Source organism: Leptosomus discolor, chromosome 2 (assembly GCF_034619465.1).
Source record: "Leptosomus discolor isolate bLepDis1 chromosome 2, bLepDis1.hap2, whole genome shotgun sequence".
Taxonomy (NCBI): domain Eukaryota; kingdom Metazoa; phylum Chordata; class Aves; order Leptosomiformes; family Leptosomidae; genus Leptosomus; species Leptosomus discolor.
The window spans coordinates 126,634,414-126,652,638 of NC_141392.1; the positions used below are offsets into that span (position 1 = coordinate 126,634,414).

At 55.5% G+C, this 18,225-nt stretch overlaps 1 protein-coding gene across 3 annotated transcripts in view; it reads left to right on the forward strand.

Moving 5' to 3' along the window:
* Window positions 1–18,225, forward strand: part of SCARA5 (scavenger receptor class A member 5) — a 38,253-nt gene that overhangs the window by 9,238 nt on the left and 10,790 nt on the right. For all 3 annotated transcript variants that reach the window (XM_086461734.1, XM_086461735.1, XM_086461736.1), the window contains exons 3-5: window positions 2,800–3,474; window positions 9,778–9,858; window positions 12,193–12,291. In XM_086461734.1, the coding sequence (XP_086317860.1) occupies window positions 2,800–3,474; window positions 9,778–9,858; window positions 12,193–12,291 (855 nt within the window). The remainder of the gene's footprint in view (window positions 1–2,799; window positions 3,475–9,777; window positions 9,859–12,192; window positions 12,292–18,225) is intronic.

An 18,225-nucleotide genomic window follows, 5' to 3' on the forward strand; every position in this document is an offset into this window, starting at 1 on the left:
TATTTGTGCGTGCACATGTGGGCACGCACGTGTGCCGTGTGCATACGCGTGTGCACCGCGCGCATGCAGGTGTATGCTGCGTGCGTGCACGTGTGCTGCGTGTGTTCATACGTGTGCCTGCCGGTCTGTGCACGCCCTGGGTGCATTCCTGCATGTGCATTTGCATGTGCACATGGGGTGCCCACATGGGCGTGCGCGCTCTGTGCAGGCTCGCACCTCTGCGCGTGTGCTGCGTGCGTGCGGCTGCGCCGGGCGCCTGCATGTGTGTGTGTGTCTGTGTGTGCGTGTGCTCTGTGTCTGTGCACAAGCATCCGCGCCGTGGCCAGGCCTGCAGGCGAGTATGAGCACGCGTGTGCACACACGAGCTGTGCACGTGCACGTATGCACGTGCTCCAGGCTCCCGGCAGCTCCAACGCTCCCCAGCTCTCCCTTTCATGCAAAGAACACAAACCCAGGAGGGCGGGCACAGGCACGCAGCGCCCACCTTCTGCTCCTCCGGCTCAGCCCCGTGCCTGCAGCCCTGGCCCACACCTCTGCCCCGCGGCAGGATGAGTCCATCCTGCCGCCCCGGCGAGCGGAAAGTGGGAGGCAGATGATTTGGGAGGCAGGAGAGGCGCTGGCACGCACGCACAGAGCAGCCTGAGGCTGGAGGTGTTGCTGCTTGGAAGCTTCCCGGCGTGGTTTTGGCTGCGGGATGCTCCGGAGCAGCCGCGGTTGCGCTCGGGTTGGCGACTGCCGTGCCAGGGCTGGCTGGAGGAGAGCTGCAGGGATCCCAGCTGGTTATTGGGAGTGATTTATGGGAATTTGGGGAACACCGCGGGCTTTGCAACCAACCGCAGGTGCAAAGGAGGGGAGTTCGCCCGTGCTTCCCAGCCCTCGGCCACCGCAGGACCTGGGGTTGGGGTTATTTCTCCTGGTGCTGGCCCTTGGTTTCGTTGCAAGGAAGCCACGGTTGTCTCTGCACCCACCACGGGCACCCTGGGTCGAGAAGCGCTTGACGGAGCAGCTTTGGTCACCCACGCGGAAGGCAGCAGCACCCACCCCTTTGCCAGCCCCGTGGTGATTCTTCCTCAGGTCTTTCCTTGCCACTTGTCCCCTCTCGGGGTGGCCTCGGGCGCGTCACTCGGTTGCTTTCCCCATTGTGACCCCCCACGGGCAAAGGCGGTGCCTGTTGGGCGCCTGGCACAGCAGGGACGGGTGATAACCCGTGAGGTCGAGACGTCCTCCATGCAGCGATGCAGGTGACAAGCAGGGACGTGCAGAGGGGACCAAACAACATCCCCCTGCCCCCGGAGGAGGGCTCAGAGCTGGCACGCTGGAGCCTGGGAAGCTGCAGTGGGAAGTCTGGCAGCAGGATTCATTAACTGCGGATAACTAACAGAGGAAAGGTGCCTTTGGCGCCTGGAAGAGGCTCAGCTCCTCCATTACGGCACCCAGTGGCCCTCCCAGAGCCTCCCCAGGCACGGTGGGTCCCCCCAGTCCCCACTCTGGACATGGCTGCGGGTGGCCCCGAGCCCAGCGGGGGCTGGAGCCCTTCGCGTGTGCACGTCTGCTTTCACCCTCTCCTTACTCCTGCGAGTTTAATTCAAACCAAATGGCTTCGCTCGGTTTCTCCTCCGTGGAAACGAGGGGGTGAGCTGCCAGGCCAGTCCCGCGCCAGCCCACGGCATCACGCCAGCCGAAGCCCCACCACAGCTTTAAAGAACAATGGAGATTTTTTTCATTATTATTTAAAAAAATAGATAATAATAATAAAATCTCATTATTTGTGTGGGTTTGGCTTTGAGTCCCCCCACCCCAGGCTGCATTGGAGACCCAGCGTTGATGCAAGGCAGAGGGAGAAGATGATGTTCCCCTGCCTGGGTCAGCCTTTTTGGGGTGTACCAAGGTGTGCAGCGGGGTGCTGGGGTCCGGGATTGGGCTTTACTGGGTGCTACTGGGCTCACTGGGCAGGGGGTCACTGGAGCAGTGCTAGGGCTGCTGAGAGCAAGAGGTTCCCCCCAAATTTCCAGGTTCCCTCTCCAAATCCCATCTTGGTGCTCTGGGAGCTGAGGTGAAGGGGTTTGGGGTAGGTGCCTGAGTGACGAGGAAATTTCTGCCACTGGGGATGCAGAGGCAGGGGGTGAAGGATGCTCCTTGAGCCAGGGTGGGTTTCTTCCCTCGGGAAGAGCCCTGGCAGCCCCAGAGATGCGGGATGTGGTGCTTGGAGGACGACAGCAAACCGCACCCAGAGCCGTGGAGACCTGCCGAGCCAGCCTGATGGTCTTCATTATAGAGCCACGGGCTGAGCTCAGGTCCAAGATCAGCGGCCAGAAAGGAAACCTGACTGTTAAAATTAAAATTGAAACCTCAGTGGGGGAAGAAGCAGGTTTTAAGGTCTGGTTTTAGGAAAGGGAAGCGGACGCCGTTAGCAGCCAGTCCTCTGACCACAGGCAAACACGAGCCAGGCAAAGCCACGAGGCAAAGCTTCGTAGTGTTGTGACCCACCTGGCAAAGCCCAGAGCCACCTTGAAGCCCAGAGCTGCTGAGAGCCTTTGCTGTCCTGCCTGAGCGAGGTGTCTCCTTCTCCAGCCCTTCAGCAGCCGACCTCCTTGTCCAACTCTGGAGAAAACAGAGGGGCCAAGGAGGGGCTGATGGGAGGAAGCTTTTGGGGTATGAGGTTGGGCTTCCACCTCCAGGCACCAAGGAACAGGGGGATGTCCAAGTGCTCCTTGGGAGGAGATGGGGTCGTACCTCTCAGGAGGGTCCCCACCTCCATGGGGTGGTTTCTCATGTCTCACTCTTCTCCATCCTTCGCAGTGTCCAGGCCGCAGACTTCCCCCGAGGACCTGAAGGCGCTGATGGGGAATGTCAATCGCCTCAACGAGAGCTTTCGGGACATGCAGCTGAAGCTGCTGCACCTACCTCTGAAGGGGGACGTGCTGGATCACATCTGGAGGCTCCAGGACCTCCTGCAGAACCACTCAGACTCCTTGTTCCTCATGACGGGCTCACTGCAGAAGCTGGAAGGGCTCCTCTGGAGCCTGCAGACCCAGGCCAGCCAAACTGACAAGGCAGTGTCCAACCTCTGGGACAGCTTGACCCAGCAGAGCGACGCGGCTCAGCAGGAGATGTACAAGCTCTCCGTGGAAGGCAACAGCAGCCGGCTGCTGCTGCAGCACCACGACCATCTCCTGAGCCACCTGGGCAGCAGGGTGGAGAGCCTGAGCGACCAGGTGACAACCGTGAGCGGGGCCGTGGATGCCATGAACAGGACCTTCTCCTACGACGTGAACATCCACCATACCCGCATCCAGGACCTGCAGGTGCTGATCAGCAACGCCACCGAAGATGCCCGGCAGATGCGCCTCATCCACATCGCCATGGAGGAGCAGCTGAAGCACGAGCTGGCCATCCTCAACAACGTGACAGAGGACCTGCGGCTGAAGGACTGGGAGCACTCCATCGCGCTGAAGAACATCTCTGTGATACGGGGTAAGCTGAAAACCCCTTGCAAGCCGCTCCCTCGCTGGTGCATGAAGCTGTCGTGGGGAGGTGGGTGTCCTCGGTGCTTTGGCAGGGGGTGGAAATGGTCCCTGTGGCATGGGGATGGTGTCTCGAGGTGTATCACATCCATCAGACACCATTGTTGAGGTGTGGGCAGTGTTGAAGAGTTTCCATCAGCTTGGACTCCGTGTAGTTGGGACCCTCCAAACGCTTCCCCCCGTCCATGTTAGGAAGAAATCTCCCAAAGTTCCCTCGATGACGCTAGGGCGTACTCTGCCAAGTCCCTCCTGACCATGAAAGTGAGCTGGACCAAGGGTGGCAGAGACACTTGGTGGGCTTTTGTCCTGCTTCGTGCTGTGGTAGTCAAGCAGAGGGATGCCCACCAGTAGCCTCAGTCATCAACCAGTGTCACTTGCTTTACTGTGCATCTCCTTTACTCCATTTCCCCCCTCTCATCTTCTCCTCCACTCCCAGCCCCTTCCAAATCGTAGAATCACAGAATGGTTTGCATGGGGATGTTTCCTCCAGAACAAGGACTGTGCATCCCCAGGGGCTTGGTAGCCCCCAAAATCTGGGGCTACCCCACTGCCACGTGCCAGATGGACTGTGCTGCACCCATCACCCATGAGGGCAGAGCTGGGATCTACGTTGGCACAAGGGCAAACGCAGAGGCTCATAGAATCGTAGCACGGGTTGGGTTGGGAGGGACCTTAAGGACCACCCAGTCCCAACCTCCTGCCATGCCAGGGCCACCTTCCACCAGAAGCAGGTTGCTCCAAGCCCCATCCAACCTGGCCTTGGACGTTTCCAGGGATGGGGCATCTCCTACCTCTCTGGGCAACCAGCTCCAGTGTTTCACCACCCTCCTCATGGTAAAATAAACAACTCATCCCTCCTGACTCTTGACCATTGATCCTAGTTTTCCTGATACGCTTATTGTTTTTGTGTGTGTGTATGGTTACCTCACCAATCCTCCCCTCAGTCTGCTAAGCATCTACTCCCTTTTTCTGAATTATCTGAAAGGTCCAGGCATTTGTCACACCATTATCTCATGAATGGAGCTGTATGACCAGGGTTAACCATCTGCTTGGACATTTCTTTCTCTCTGATGTCAGGAATTTCCAGCTGTTTCATATCTTGCTGTCTTGCTGCCGTAGGGTCACCCACTTCTCTCCCTCCCACAGCACTAGATCTCCTAGGAGAGCCCAGCTCCAGGAGGAGCAGCTCAAGTGGAGATGCCTGCACTGGAGAAACCCATGTCTGCTGTGGTGGATCCCAGTTGCTTGATGTGACTGGGGAGCAGCAAGAGAAGGGTCCCTCTGAGCTGCATCAAGGGAGAAGTGGCTTTTGCTTCGAAGATCTCAGAAGCTCAATAGGAAAGGGGGTGAAGGGAGCTGCGCTCTTGGGAGCAGCTTGGCTTCATGGGATGATGGGGAAGGGAAAGGGTCAGGCTCTTCAGGAACAGGGCTGTGATGGGAGCCAGCAAAGTCATGAGCATCTTCGTGATTTATGGCACAAGAGCAAGGGAGCAACAGACGAAATGGCGGGCAGCAAGCCCAGGAGAGGCTCAGCCCTTTCCCACATGCCACCTTTTCACCCCGCTGGAGCATCTTGCTGCAGGACTTTGCGGAAGCAGAAACCCAAGGAGGTCCGAAAGGAGCTGGGCAAGTTCAATCGGGACACATCCATGGCTGTTCAACGCCATGACCTGGTCAGAGTCCCAGTGAACGAATTGGCCATGGGAGCGGGGGTGGAAACCATGAAGAAACGCAGAGGAGCCCGGTGCAAGCTCTCGGGAGCAGAGGAAGAGGTTGGCGGGCAGTTGCTGTCCCACTTCTAGGCTGTTGGTTTGCACCTGCAGGGGCTTAATGGGCTCTTGCTCATTTCTGGTTCTTCCAGCTGAAATACCAGGTGGGGTAGGAAGGGGCTGGCACCAGGGCGCTTGCTCCCTCTGGCCATCTGCTGAGCCAAGAGGGGACAGGCGTGGCTTGAACCGCAGCAGCTACATCTCGCCACCCAGGCCAACCATCACCTTTGGGTACCAGCAGCTCATTGGGGTCATCCCCCCGGTCCTTGGGGGATGTTGGCTCCCGATGTCTGTTTCAGGGCTGCTGGTACCACGCTGCACCCACTGTTTTGGGGTTTTCATAGCTGCCCACTCACCCCCAGTGCTCTTGTTTCCCTCCCTCTACCGTGGGGAAGATGTCACCCTCTCTTGAGTGAAGCCACCAAGGAAGGAGCCTGACACCCGTGCGCCATGTTACTCCAATTAACACAAGCAGAAAGCAAAGGAAAACAAACCCCCTCCCAGCGGGCCAGCACCTCATTTATCAGCCTGACACATTTCTGGCATCCCCAGCTTCCCTCTCTCCCCATCCCTCCTCCTTCCCTCCTTTCTGTCGGCAGCAATGGGTCATGGATAATTTTAGGAGCCTTGTGCCCAGCTGGCTTCACCCCAGCTCCAGATGTCCTTGGATGAATCCGTCACGCTCCCAGCTGGATTTGCACCAGCAGAACCAGTCCTGGGTGATGCAGGGCTGCCTGCTTGGGGGTACATTTTCCTTCCCCCCAGACCTTCGCTACCGCAGGCTCTGGCTTTTGAGGCTGTTTGCTGGTGATGGCAGCTTGGGGAGGTCCCCAGGCTCGTCTCCAGCAGCCGACCACACCAAGCAGCTCGCGTGTCTCAGAGAGGGCTTGGCCTCTCAGCACAGAGGGGCTCTGGATCTTAAATAACGGTGTCACCGGGAGGGAGGATGCCCAGGATCCACCGCCCGCCTGGATCCGCTTGGACGGCTCGGTGGGTGGGATGTGCTGGCTCGCAGCAGGTCTGGCGAGGTGATTGCAACGGTCCCATCTGGTTGTCAGATCTGTGCCTGTCATGAAAGTCCTCATCCCGATGATTTTGGAGGGTTTTTTTTTTCTCCTCCGCTGATGCAGCGGGCAGCCCAGCCCTGTGCAGTTCAGGAGGGTGTAGCAGGGGTGCATCTGGGCTGGGGTTTTCTTTCCTGAGTGGGAACCTCAAACGCTGTAGGGTGGAGACCAGCTTGGCCCGGTGCCTGCGGTGCTGCTCAGCCTCTCCCAGTCACCCTTCCATCCTCCACCCCAGCTGCTCCCCATGTCCCATCCCACAAGCTGTCCCTGGGGATGGGACCACCTCTGCTCATGGAAGCTGCCTGGATGTAGCCAAGAGAAGATATTCTAGCAGCTGATGGACCACAGGACTCACTACGGTGGGAACAGCTCTGCAGGATGAATGTCAAAACCCAGGAGCCAGCAAACAGGATCAGCCAGACAAGCTGCCCATCCCCAAGCCCCGTTTCTAATCCCAGGCATTAGGGAAAGGGAATAAAGGACAACATGTCTCTTCCCTGGCTGTGTTCTCCCAGCCTCCAGCTCTTAGAAAGCAGATGAGATCGCCTGTTGCCCATGGTCATCCTCCTAGAATTTCAGTTTCCTTCTTCACCTCTCCATGCCCTAGACCTCCTCGATGTCCTGTGGGACAGTTTTCTGAGATGGTAGAAGAGATGGGATGGGATGGGATGGGATGGGATGGGATGGGATGGGATGGGATGGGATGGGATGGGATGGGATGGGATGGGGTGGGATGGGGTGGGGTGGGGTGGGGTGGGGTGGGGTGGAATGGGATGAGACAAGATGAGACGAGAGGAGATGAGATGATGATGATGAGATGAGATGAGATGAGATGAGATGAGATGAGATGAGATGAGATGAGATGAGATGAGATGAGATGAGATGAGATGAGATGATGAGAAGGTGGCAGAGGACTGAGGGGCTGCACTACAGCAGCTGATTTAAGGAGGAAGGGCAGCTCCAATCCCCATCCCACCGATAGGTGCCCCGAGCAGGCAGCTCCCATGTCCCTTCCAGGGTTAACAGAACTGAGGTGGGGCCCTAGTGTGGGTTATTTCCTAGTTTGCCCATAAAACCAGAGCAGATGGAAGTTGTCGGAGCTGCCCCTGCACAGGGGACCTCAGCCGAGCCGTGCTGGGGGGGGGAAGAAAGACGTTTCGTGTCAGCAGTAGTTTTGCTCCAGCCCCATTGGTGTGGGACCCCTTCCCTTCAGAGAGGATGCTTGGGGCTAAGTCAGGGGGACAAAATGGGAGACCTTTCCTCAGTGGCTCCCACCGCAGATGTTTCCAGGGTTGCTTTTCGTTTTGCTCGCGGTGGGAAAGCATCTGTTTTGCTTAAGCAAGTGGTTTTCAGCAGCCCAACCTTTTGCTGCGCTGGGGTGCAGCAGGGGAGGGAAGAACTTGACCCGAACCCAGGAGCACGGCTGGGTCATGCAGAGTTTTCCCTGCTCATCCCGGGACACCTGGGAGCTTCAGGCAGGTGATACGCCAGTAGAAAAACCCCTTTGCCTCGACACACCCACTGCTACCCATCAAACTCACCATCGCCTCTACAAAGCCAAGGATCTCTGGCAGGCTCTGCTCTCTGTAATGCCCTGTAGGCTGAAATTAGTGGTATTGACTTGTTTTAATACATTCTCCGTTAGTTCTTTATTTCAGAAGGGGTTGGGTGGCGTGGGGCAGCCTGAGCATGCCCACATTATTCCGCTTTAGCAAACCGGCGTGACTTGACCTCTCTCCTGTTCTTTTGGGGGACTGAAAATCAATGGCTGTACTTAACCCTGTCTATTTATGCAATCCTGTTGCTTGTTTATTTGCCCATCCATTCACTGTTTCAAACTCCAGCAGACAAGCAGATTGAAGAACACGTAGTTTTACAGGGAGGGTGATGAGACACTGGAGCAGGCTGCCCAGAGAAGTGGCCGATGTCCATCCCTGGAAGGGTTCAAGGCCAGACTGGACAGGGCTTTGAGCAAACCTGATCTAGCTAAAGATGTCCTTAGGCTAGACAACCTTTAAAGGTCCCTTCCCACCCAAACCATTCTGTGATTCTATGATTTAATGCCTGTTGTATAACACCCTTCTTTAACGCTACGGGAATGAAAACTATTTCACCAGCCATCCCGGCACCTCACCTGGCTCCTGCCCCACATCCCCCTGTGAAGCAGCTCTTGAATATTGCTGGATCTTCTCCGTCATGGACAATCCTGCCTCTCCCCAGGCAGGCAGCATCCCTGCTGCTTGTGGTTTCTCTGGTTTCCACCCGAAAATGCCTCCTCATTGTACTCAGCTCTCCTGGGTGTCCATTGTTCTTTGCACCCTTTTGTTTTGCCACAGGAGACGCGTTCCCAGGGTCTAGGGTCCATTCCCACGTCCTCTCACTGCCCAGAGATGTGCAACATCCAGGGAAGAGGAAACCCAGGGCAAGCTAATGCAATATTTCCCCGTAGTCCTCTCCCAGACCCTGATCATCTCCAGCTTGGGATGTTTCCTGAGCTTGCTGAGGTTCATCTGCTCAGGAACCCGCTAATTTCTGCATAATATTTGCAGATCCTAATTACTGAATCATTAGGACTGCTAAACATCCCCCTTCTTCCTCTCCTGATCCTTTTGCGTTACCACATCGCCTGTAGCCCTGTCTGGTTGTTTGCTTTCTGCATAACTGTGAGGTTATGGCTTTTGGGGTTTCTAGGAAAACAGTGTTTAACAGTTTCCAATTATCACTCTGGCTTGGTAGGACAAAGACCAAATGACCCCTCCAGGCCTCTCTCTGCCCTATTTTCTATCATCCCATGAGTCTTCTTTTTTTTTTCTTTTCTGTTCAAATTCTTTCTTCCAATGGATTTAGCTCATAATTGTTTTCAGCTTTGCAGACTTGGCCCTTTGCAGGCTGAGGAATATAACTCTATTATTGGGTTGGACTTTCTGCTCACTCGCAAGAGTTTACACCAAAAAGTGATCACCGATGGCCAGTTACTGATGAGATCAGTGATGCAAACCCATTCCTGAAGGTTCATCTCAATATTTCCAAAATGCATTTCTTTTATTTTTTTTTTCTTAACATTATTTCATTGGAGATGTCACAGCTTTTGGTCAACAAGAAATGCCAGGAGATTGGAATTTCCCATAGAGTCACGCTCAAGGTGCAGCCACAGGAGCCGCAAGGTGAAGCACGAGGCAGGTTGATGGGGTCACGTTTGGCCTTTAACATCCATAGATGGTGGAAGAAGGCTGCTGGCAAGTTCCCTCGCTGTCACTTTGCTCCTGCCTGTGGGGGTCTGTGTTTCTTAGAGCTCCGTGGCCACCTGATCAATGATAACGGCCGGTGAAAGGTGGGCAGGTGCCTGCACACGCCTGCATCTGCTGCACAGCTGCAAAGCTGGGCTGTGATGGCTGCATCCCAATCCCTGTTTTGTTTCAGGACCACCGGGACCCAAAGGAGACCAAGGCCATGAAGGGATGGAGGGTGAACCTGGTCTTCCCGGCCTGCCTGGGCTGCGAGGTAAGGAACAACACATCCAGGGTGCCCGTAACCCTGCAAGCCTTCACCCAAAGTCCATAGAGTCAACGGGACACCTCTGAGTGACTTCCCAACCGGTCCCTTGGGACCTCACTGGTTATGCACAGGTCTTGAAGAACAACAAGGTTAACCTGCTGACCCATCTGCTGCCAGACCGCCAGTCTTTAGGGGCAAAAAGTCTCTCTCATCTCCCAGCTGACCTGCAAGGGCCTACCACCATCCAGTTGGTGCCCCCAGGCTCCTTTGACACAACCAGCCAGCCCAAGTTTGTGCAGGGGCTGGCCACCACCCTGTGCTCGCTAAAACCAAGCCCTCACAAGGCACCAGAGCTGGCCCCACCGCCTGCACCCTGCCAGCAGCACATGGGGACCCAGCATGGGGTCCCTCCAGCCTGGCAGAGGGGGAATCAGCCATAGGCTGCAGCTCTGAGGCTTTTTGTAAAACATTTTTTTCAATGTCAAGAACTCTGATTTTTTTTCCCTTCTTAATTCCAACTCAAATTCCAATTTGAGAGAAATTCAATTAAAAAACCACCAGAAGATACCCCCCATCCTGCGAAACAGGACTTGGCTCGAGTCTGTCTCAAATTTTAAGCCAAACCTAGAAAGAGTGGCTTTGCGTCCAAGAGCCAGGGGTGGCACAGAGGTGATGGAGAACCCCCTTTTGGTGAGGACTTTCAGTCCCCAAGAAGCTCTTTCCTATTGAGGTGACAGGATCCACCCTGCCTGGGGCACAGACCTCCTTGTGCATCCCAGAGGATGTCCAGCCCTGGCTTCACCTTAACTGCTGGCCCACGTAGGACTGTCAGAGTCAGGTTCAGCCTGGTGCATCCGAGCTGCTGGTACTGGGCTGGGCTTAAAACCTCATATTTTGGTACCCCATTTCCCCCCGCTCCCCGGTGGGCAGCAGGACCAGCCAAGTTAGGCAGAGCCAGCCTGGAAATCTGATCACTCTCTGAAAGCCCTTTTCAGCGCTGGCTGCCCGTGCTCGTTTCACCGACAGCTATATTTTTTGGCGTCGACAGATTCATGGCTGTTTTTCTTGGGTGTAACAAGCATCAGAAATATATCGTCTGGCTGCTTTCCTTTTTTTTTTTTTTTTTTTTGTTTAAACGGAAAAACAAAACAATCTCTGGAGGTTTCACCTTCAGGAAGAGTTGCAGAAAAGACCACTATTTTTAGGTCTTTCTCTGCCTGGCTTTCTCTGGCACTTTTCTGGATTGTGGTCACAGTACCAGCCCTTTGGGTATGAGAAGGTCAGGTTCAGGTGCAGCCAGGCATTGCAAAGCATCCCTGGTAAATCCCCATTTGCACGGCAGGTCTACCATCCTGCCTCTGCCCCAGCCCCTCTACCCAAATCCGTAGCCATGTCCTGACAGGCTGCAGCATTCCCCCAGGGAGGGAGACAAGGTGTTGGTGGGAAAGAGTTAAGCCCCAGAGCGTGTCTATTGGAGCTGATGCCCAAATTCCTCCTGGCAGCTTTTTTTCCCTCTTAAACCAGAGGAAAATATTGACTAAGTTTGGAAAAGCCCAGCCCAGGAGGGGCGGAAGGCGCAGTGCCGAGGGAATCCAGGGCTCCCCTTGCACGGGCAGGGACCGGCAGCATTGTGCCAGGCAGGGGGCTGAGCTCGGGTGCTGGAGGAGCTTCTCCCCCAGGGTCTTCGGATCTGACCCAGGCTCGAGCTGAGTCCCTGCTGAGTCGATCTGGTGGGACCACCCCCAAGTCCCACCAGAGCCCATCACCAGCACAGGGGACCCTCTCTCCACCTCCCCTTGCTGGCCCACGTGGATGGAAGTCACTTCCAGGTCTGGGATGTGTCTCCGAGGAAGGGACCTCCAAATTACAGCCCCTGTTTCCCACTTCCCAGAGGTCAGGGGTGCTCAGATAAGGAGGTTTCATCCAACCCTTCTCCAGTAAACCCTTCTCCAGTAAACCTGCCTGGTCAGCATGCATGGGAGCAAGGGACTTGCAGCTCATGCTGTGCACATCACGTCTCCTTGAGGTCTCTGCTCCACCCCAGCTCCTCAGTCTTCCTCCTTGGTCTCCAGCTTTGGAGCCTTAAGATGCTCAGAGCTGTATTAGCACCAGCCCATCTCTGGGTTAAATCCATCCAGGGGCAGGTGCAGAAAGAGAGGGTGAGGTAAACTCTCAGGTATCTCCTGATGGTCCCCAACTTCTGGCAGAGAACCAGAGGCCACCTGGCACATCTGCTGGCAAGCAGGATGCATGAGTGTGTGTGTGTGTGTGGTGTGGGCACATCTGGTTTGCGTCTGTCTGCTGCAACTGGGTCATTTTGCCTCTTTGTCCTTGCTCCAGGGCTACCCGGGGAGAGAGGACCACCAGGACCACGTGGCTTGAAAGGGGACCAAGGAGATCTTGGCCCTCCAGGTCCAGTGGGGATGCGGGGGTTCAAAGGTAAGGACCAGCCTCTGCGCGTGCTTTCAGGTGGGTCGTGGGGTCTGGCTGGGCAGACTGGCTCTGGAGACTGGATGAGGGGCAGTGACACTGGTCACGGGTGGGAGAGCGGTGGGTCCCCTGGCTTGGGACTCACCTGGAGCTGCAGGGAGGAGAGGAACTCTTGCTGAGCTGGGTGCGTGCACATGAATAACCTCTGCACCCAGACCTTCCCACCAAGGTACAGTGGTGGAAAGAGGCCAGGGGTTGGAGGGAGAAGGGCAAAACTCTTGGGTTTGTGATGCTCCTACCATGCAGTGGGGTTTGATGCAGGCAGGCAGGCAGCGCTGCCAGCGCCAAGCCCTCACCAGAGCCCCGTGAGGACCTGCCAGGCTGCCCTCCCACGTTTGGCTCCAGCAGGGTTTTAGGAACAACCTTGTATTTGTTTTCTGGTGAACTTTTCTGGCTCACTGTGGTTTTGCAGCATCTCACCACACCCCAGCTAAGAGCAGGGAGAAGCTGTGGGTGTAGGAAGTGGCCACGCACCTATTTAGCAGGACAGATCTGTCCCAGGAGACTTTTTAAAAGAAGTTCCATGCTGCAAAATAAAACAGGATGGATAATCCCAAAACGTGCTCTTTCTGCCTCAAAATGCCTTGTGGGCAGGGGGAGACAGGAAGAGCCCAACCCCAGGAAGGGACAACACCCCGGGCAGAGCTGACCTGCCTGCAGCCTGCCCTGGTCACCGGTGGCCAAAGTGGCGTGTGTTCCTCTCATCTCATGCTTGTGGTGTCCTCTCTCTGCTCTGCCTGCAAACTCAGCGTTGAGCTGGCGAGCTGGTGTCCAGTTTTCCTCTATGTCCTCCAAAATGCTGGTCATCGCCAGGGGCAGAGGTTGGGGTGAGACCCCCCGTGTTGCATCTGGCGGCCCATCCTTCCCATGTGGTAGCCACAGCGGTGGCCATCTCCTGTACCTTGCATGCCACCAGAAAGCTGCTTGTAGTCTAGGGGCAGGAGCACATCTTCCATCCCTTCTCCACTTTATGGTGTCTTTAGGAGAAGGACCTTTCCTAGGTACACACCATCCACCTCCCAGTGCCTCCCAGTGCAGCCCCAGGAAGATTTAGGTAGAACAGAGATGCAGGAGATGAAATGCTGCTGGTGGCCTCCTTTGATAGCAAGGGAGCAGCGTGAAGCTCCCAGAGCTGCTGCCCGAGGCAAGAAGGTCTCCTGCAGGATTAGCACGTGTCCAGTCCTCTTTCCCTCAAACCCTCGCTGCTGTGATCACTCGCCCTACTGACATCCCACTGCTCTCCCAATCACCCCAGTCCAGGCACAAGCTGACCTCCTGGGGCTTGTTAGCTGCCAGAGATGTCTCTCCAGGCCACGTGGATGGTTAGAAGATATCTATGCAGCGCTGTGTGGTCTTGAAGAAAGTTGCTGGGTGCTATTTCCACCGCCCCATCCCATCTAACTGGAAGCACAGGGTTTCTGGGCTGATGTGGCTGGGATAAGTCTCCATCCTACCACCAAGGCAGAGGCTGCCAGTGGGGCACAAAGCCCTACATGCTGCAAGAAGAAAGCAAGCAGCATTTCATGCTCATTTTCCAGCACTATCTCTTGGGGTTTCTGGAGGTAACTGTCCTGCAGGATTGCAATGTCGTGTGGTGGGGGTGCAAGGGCTTTATCTGAGCTGTGGGGTGAAAACGCCTGGTCTGATGCTGCAGGAGGTCAAACTAACCCCTGGATGCGTCCCTGGAGCAAGCCTTGCGAAGGCACGAGAGCGGCAGGGGCGGGTGCTCCCGCAAGGGAGACATCGGCGCCGAGATGTTCCTGGCGGCGCATCGAACGCCGAGGTCTGCCAACCAAAACCACAACACGCTTCGGGACTGCGGTTTTCTTTCCTTCCCTGGAGCTGAGGAAAGTGGGCTTTTCTCACTGGCCGGTGCCAAGCACTCATTAGACAAGCAAATTATCCCAAGGAGCCCTGGGCCAGTTGAATCGGGCTTCAGCAGAGCACCAAGCCCCCGTGCCAGATTTGTTCTACAAAGCTCACTCCCAGGGGACGTGTCCCTTCTGGAGGGAGGAGGTTGATGGGCTCCTGCATCACGTTTCCACCCCTAAGACAGGAATGTTAAGTATTGCTCTGCTGGGTCAGGGCTGAGATGTGTTAAAAGATCCCGTGGTGGGCATCACAGCTCCAGCAAGGAGCTCTCTGAAGACCCAACACTGAGGATGAAACCTTTCTCCAGTGCTTACCAGCCCAGGAGTGATGGAGACAACCCCAGCACAACTCCTGCCTTCAGGGGAGAGTCGTAGCCACACCACAGCAGTAGAGCATCAACCCCCATGAGCCTGGTGACCCTTCCCCAAAGCTCATCTGCATCTCAAGCCCCCTTGCCCGGGGAGATGAAGCACTTCTCCTCTTCATTTTGGGAGGCGATGGATCAGACAGCGTGCCAAAGGATCGGTGAATCTTTGCCATGTGCTGCATTGCTTCTATCCATGATCCTTTCACCGGTGTAGAGTAACCCCTGTATCTGAGGAGGCCTCTTGGCTTGAAGAAGGTTAAGCTGTCTCCAGGGCTCCACCAGCTGTGGCCTTGATGCACCCCCTTCCCCATGCATTTCTTGGAGGCGTCCTTGGTTTGGGGTGAGGATGACTCCACGGCAGCAAAGCCATCAGGCATCCCCCTTGGGTAGATAGACCACCCCCAGGTCCCACCAGAGCCCGTCACCAGCACAGGGGTCCCTCCCTCCACCTCCCCTTGCTGGCCCATGTGGACGGAAGTCACTTCCAGGGCTTGGATGTTTCCCCCAGGAAGGGAGCCCCAAACTACAGACCCCACTTCCCAGGGGTCAGGGGTGCTCAGATAAGGGGGTTTCATCCAACCCCTTCTCCAATAAATAGCAAACGACGCTGGCAGCAAGAACTGAATTTCTACAGTTTATGGGATTCTCTGAGATTTATAGGAAACAGACACCGAGTTAGGCAACAGTCCAAACCCGGGCTTTAAGTAAAGGCCTGTTTTTCTGCAGCACTAGTCTTACACATCTATAATGACTTTCTTCTGAGCACAGGAGAGCTATCGGTTCCCTAGGAAATGCAGCTTATTCTGGGGAGGGGGGGAGGCATCTGGGGTCGATGAGCCTCCTCACCAAAAATCCCAGGTCAAACCGTCTCACAAAGATGGTCTGATCTGGTCAAGGAACAGCTTCTCCTCTCCGCAGCAGAGTCCTGAGTATTTTCCCTTGTTGGTATTTTCCTATCCTGGATGCATTTTCCCTCAAAATTACCCCAGTGCAGTATTATTTTCCTCATTTCCAAATGGGGAAAATTATTCTGTAAAGTGAGTACACATCAGTCTTCTTCACTCTTCCATGGAGAACATCCTGCAGGGAACATGGTCAGGAGGAAATAGCAGTAAACGAGCCAAGGTAGGGATGGCTAATTTATGGATAAATTCGGGTCAATAAGAGAAGTCCCCTTCCTAAACACCACAGGCAGGCAAGGAGGAGGATTTCGGCATATTGCTGGAGGGAGAACACGTTTCTGCCTGGGAAGGTGGGAGTTTGGCAGCTTCTCCTGGGGCTTGCTCTGAGACCATGGTGTCCCACCTCACCCTGCAGACCCAGGAGCTCCTTCCACCCTCCTCCAGGGAGGTCCTCTCCCCTGAGCTTTGTAGGTTTTGTGTCTTGCCTCTCTCAGCAGTGCTGATTTTTGGAGCAGAGGTGATGGCCAAGGAGCAGGATGGCAGTGGGGAGCAAGCTTCTGCCATGGGAAGAGCTGAGGGTCTTTCGTCATGGCATCTGCACCAAAATCGTGCGCCTAGTCCAGAAAAAAACAGACTGAGCTGCACTGATTCACCCGCAGTAGGAAATGGTCGAGCAAGACCTTGACCCTCTCTGGGTGAAGGCACCGGTAGGACCAGAGTGATGTCAGCAAGGGGTTCTCCTGATCTCGTGGGCTCAGTCCCAACCCCGAGGGTCCCTCCTTTCCAGCTCACAGGAACTTTGTCCTCAGCTGGGGATGCTCTCCAGCCCTGACACCTCGGAGAGCTGGGCTTGACCCCAGGGGGAAGTCAGGAAGCTGTACCACCAAAGGGACTGTCCTCTCTGCTCACCGGAGAGCTTGTGTGGAGAAAAGAGAGATGAGGAGAAGGGAAAAAGAGAAAAGAAGGAGAAAAACCTTCCAGGAGAGCAAGGCAATGAAGGGGCCTGGGAGGACTGCACAGGAAAAGCCGAGGTGGATGGGGAAGGATAAGGCAGAGGGGATGGGATGTGTTTTAAAGCACCCTTGTGAGTCTGTTGGCATCGTCCACCAAGTGCTTCTTTCTTTTAAAGGGTTTTTCCTCTGCCAGATGTATATGAAGCTAAAAAAACCCCAAAACCAAAAAAAAAAACACCAACAAAACCCCAACTCAGCCTAAATCTAGCAGAGGTTGGGGATGGGGAGGAGAAACTTTTGGTTAGACCCGCCTAACACATCCCAAAGCAGCATCGTCTCCGATGATGGGCTGTTCCCAGCAACACTTGAGATGGGCCCGGCTGCCCCGCAGAGAGCATGGTGGCATGCACAGTGTCACTGTCCCAGGCCACAGGCGACCTCAGGATTGCTTATGGGGCTGCCCTCGCTGTCTCCTCCACCAGCTCCCATTCCCCATCCGTAACCAGTTCCCGCTCCTCAAGGGCACTGGACCCATTTTTAACAGCTCAGCATCCTTAAGCTGAGCCCACCTACTGATTTTTGGAGACCCAGGTGCACTCCGTTGGCTGATGACACCCACGTCAGGGCTCCCAGGCGAGCAACATCTGGCCCTGAAGATGTGCTGCTGGGCATCTTGCTCTGCCTGGTTTCCTCCACGGCATTCCCAGCTGCAGGAGAGGTCTCACCCACCAGCTCCGCTCTCTTCTGCCAGCTTTGGGCATGAAGGGACATTTAGAGGCCATCTAGTCCAGCCCCCTGCCACGGGCAAGGCCATCTTCAGCTAGATCAGGTTGCTCAGAGCGCTGTCCAACAAGACCTGGAATGTTTCCAGGGACGGGGCATCGCCCACCTCTCTGGGCAGCCTGTTCCTCTCGCAGCAGCGCCGTCCGGTTTCAATTTGTGCCGAATTTTTTTGCCTTGGTCATTTCCTTAAGGATTCCTCACCATTTCTGATGGTTGAGGTCTCCCAGAGCATTTCCTTCCTCTGCAACATCTCTGAAGTCCCTGACTTGTCCCAGTTGCTGTCACCTCCCTGAGACCAGCAACAATCCACCAGTTGAGTTATCTACTCCAGGAGTTTCAGACCTTTGCGTTTCTGCCCACCGCAGCTGGTATATTCCTGTCCCTCAAGCTCCACCTTTCCACCTTCACTCCACTCCATACAATGCAGCCCACACTCTGCAGGGAAAGCACTTCTGCTCCAGAAGAGCCAGATTTTGGGGGGACAAACACATAAGAACCATCATTTTTCCTTCCCAACCCCGTTTTCTCCGGGCTGGGGAAGGAAGGTGGTGGAGAACACAGGCTGCTCCAGCGCCCCAGTATCATCACGTGCCGGCGAGCAGCATCTTTGGCCTCTCTCCCGCTGCTCGGGGGGGCTGTTGTCATCTGGTTCCCATCAGCGGGGCAGGCTGCAGGCAGCTTTCCTCCATCTGACACAGCTGCGGCTGCCCAGGGGAGCAATCCCTCCTTCCCAGAGCCTCCGAGTTAAAGGGCAAGAATTTCCTGCACGCTTTTTTTTTATTATTATTATTATTTTACTATTTTATTTTATAAGACATTTTTCTGAGCATGTGTGTGTGTGTGTGTGTGTGTGTTGTTTGTTGTTCTTACACGGAGACAAAAGAGGAGGATACGTCGAAGCGGGGCCACGCTGAAGGGCTGGGGCTCGCCTGGCGCGCCGCTGGCCGGAGCAGCCCAGAGCCTTCCTCAGCTTCTTCACCTCAGGGTAAAGGCAGGACTTTCCAAG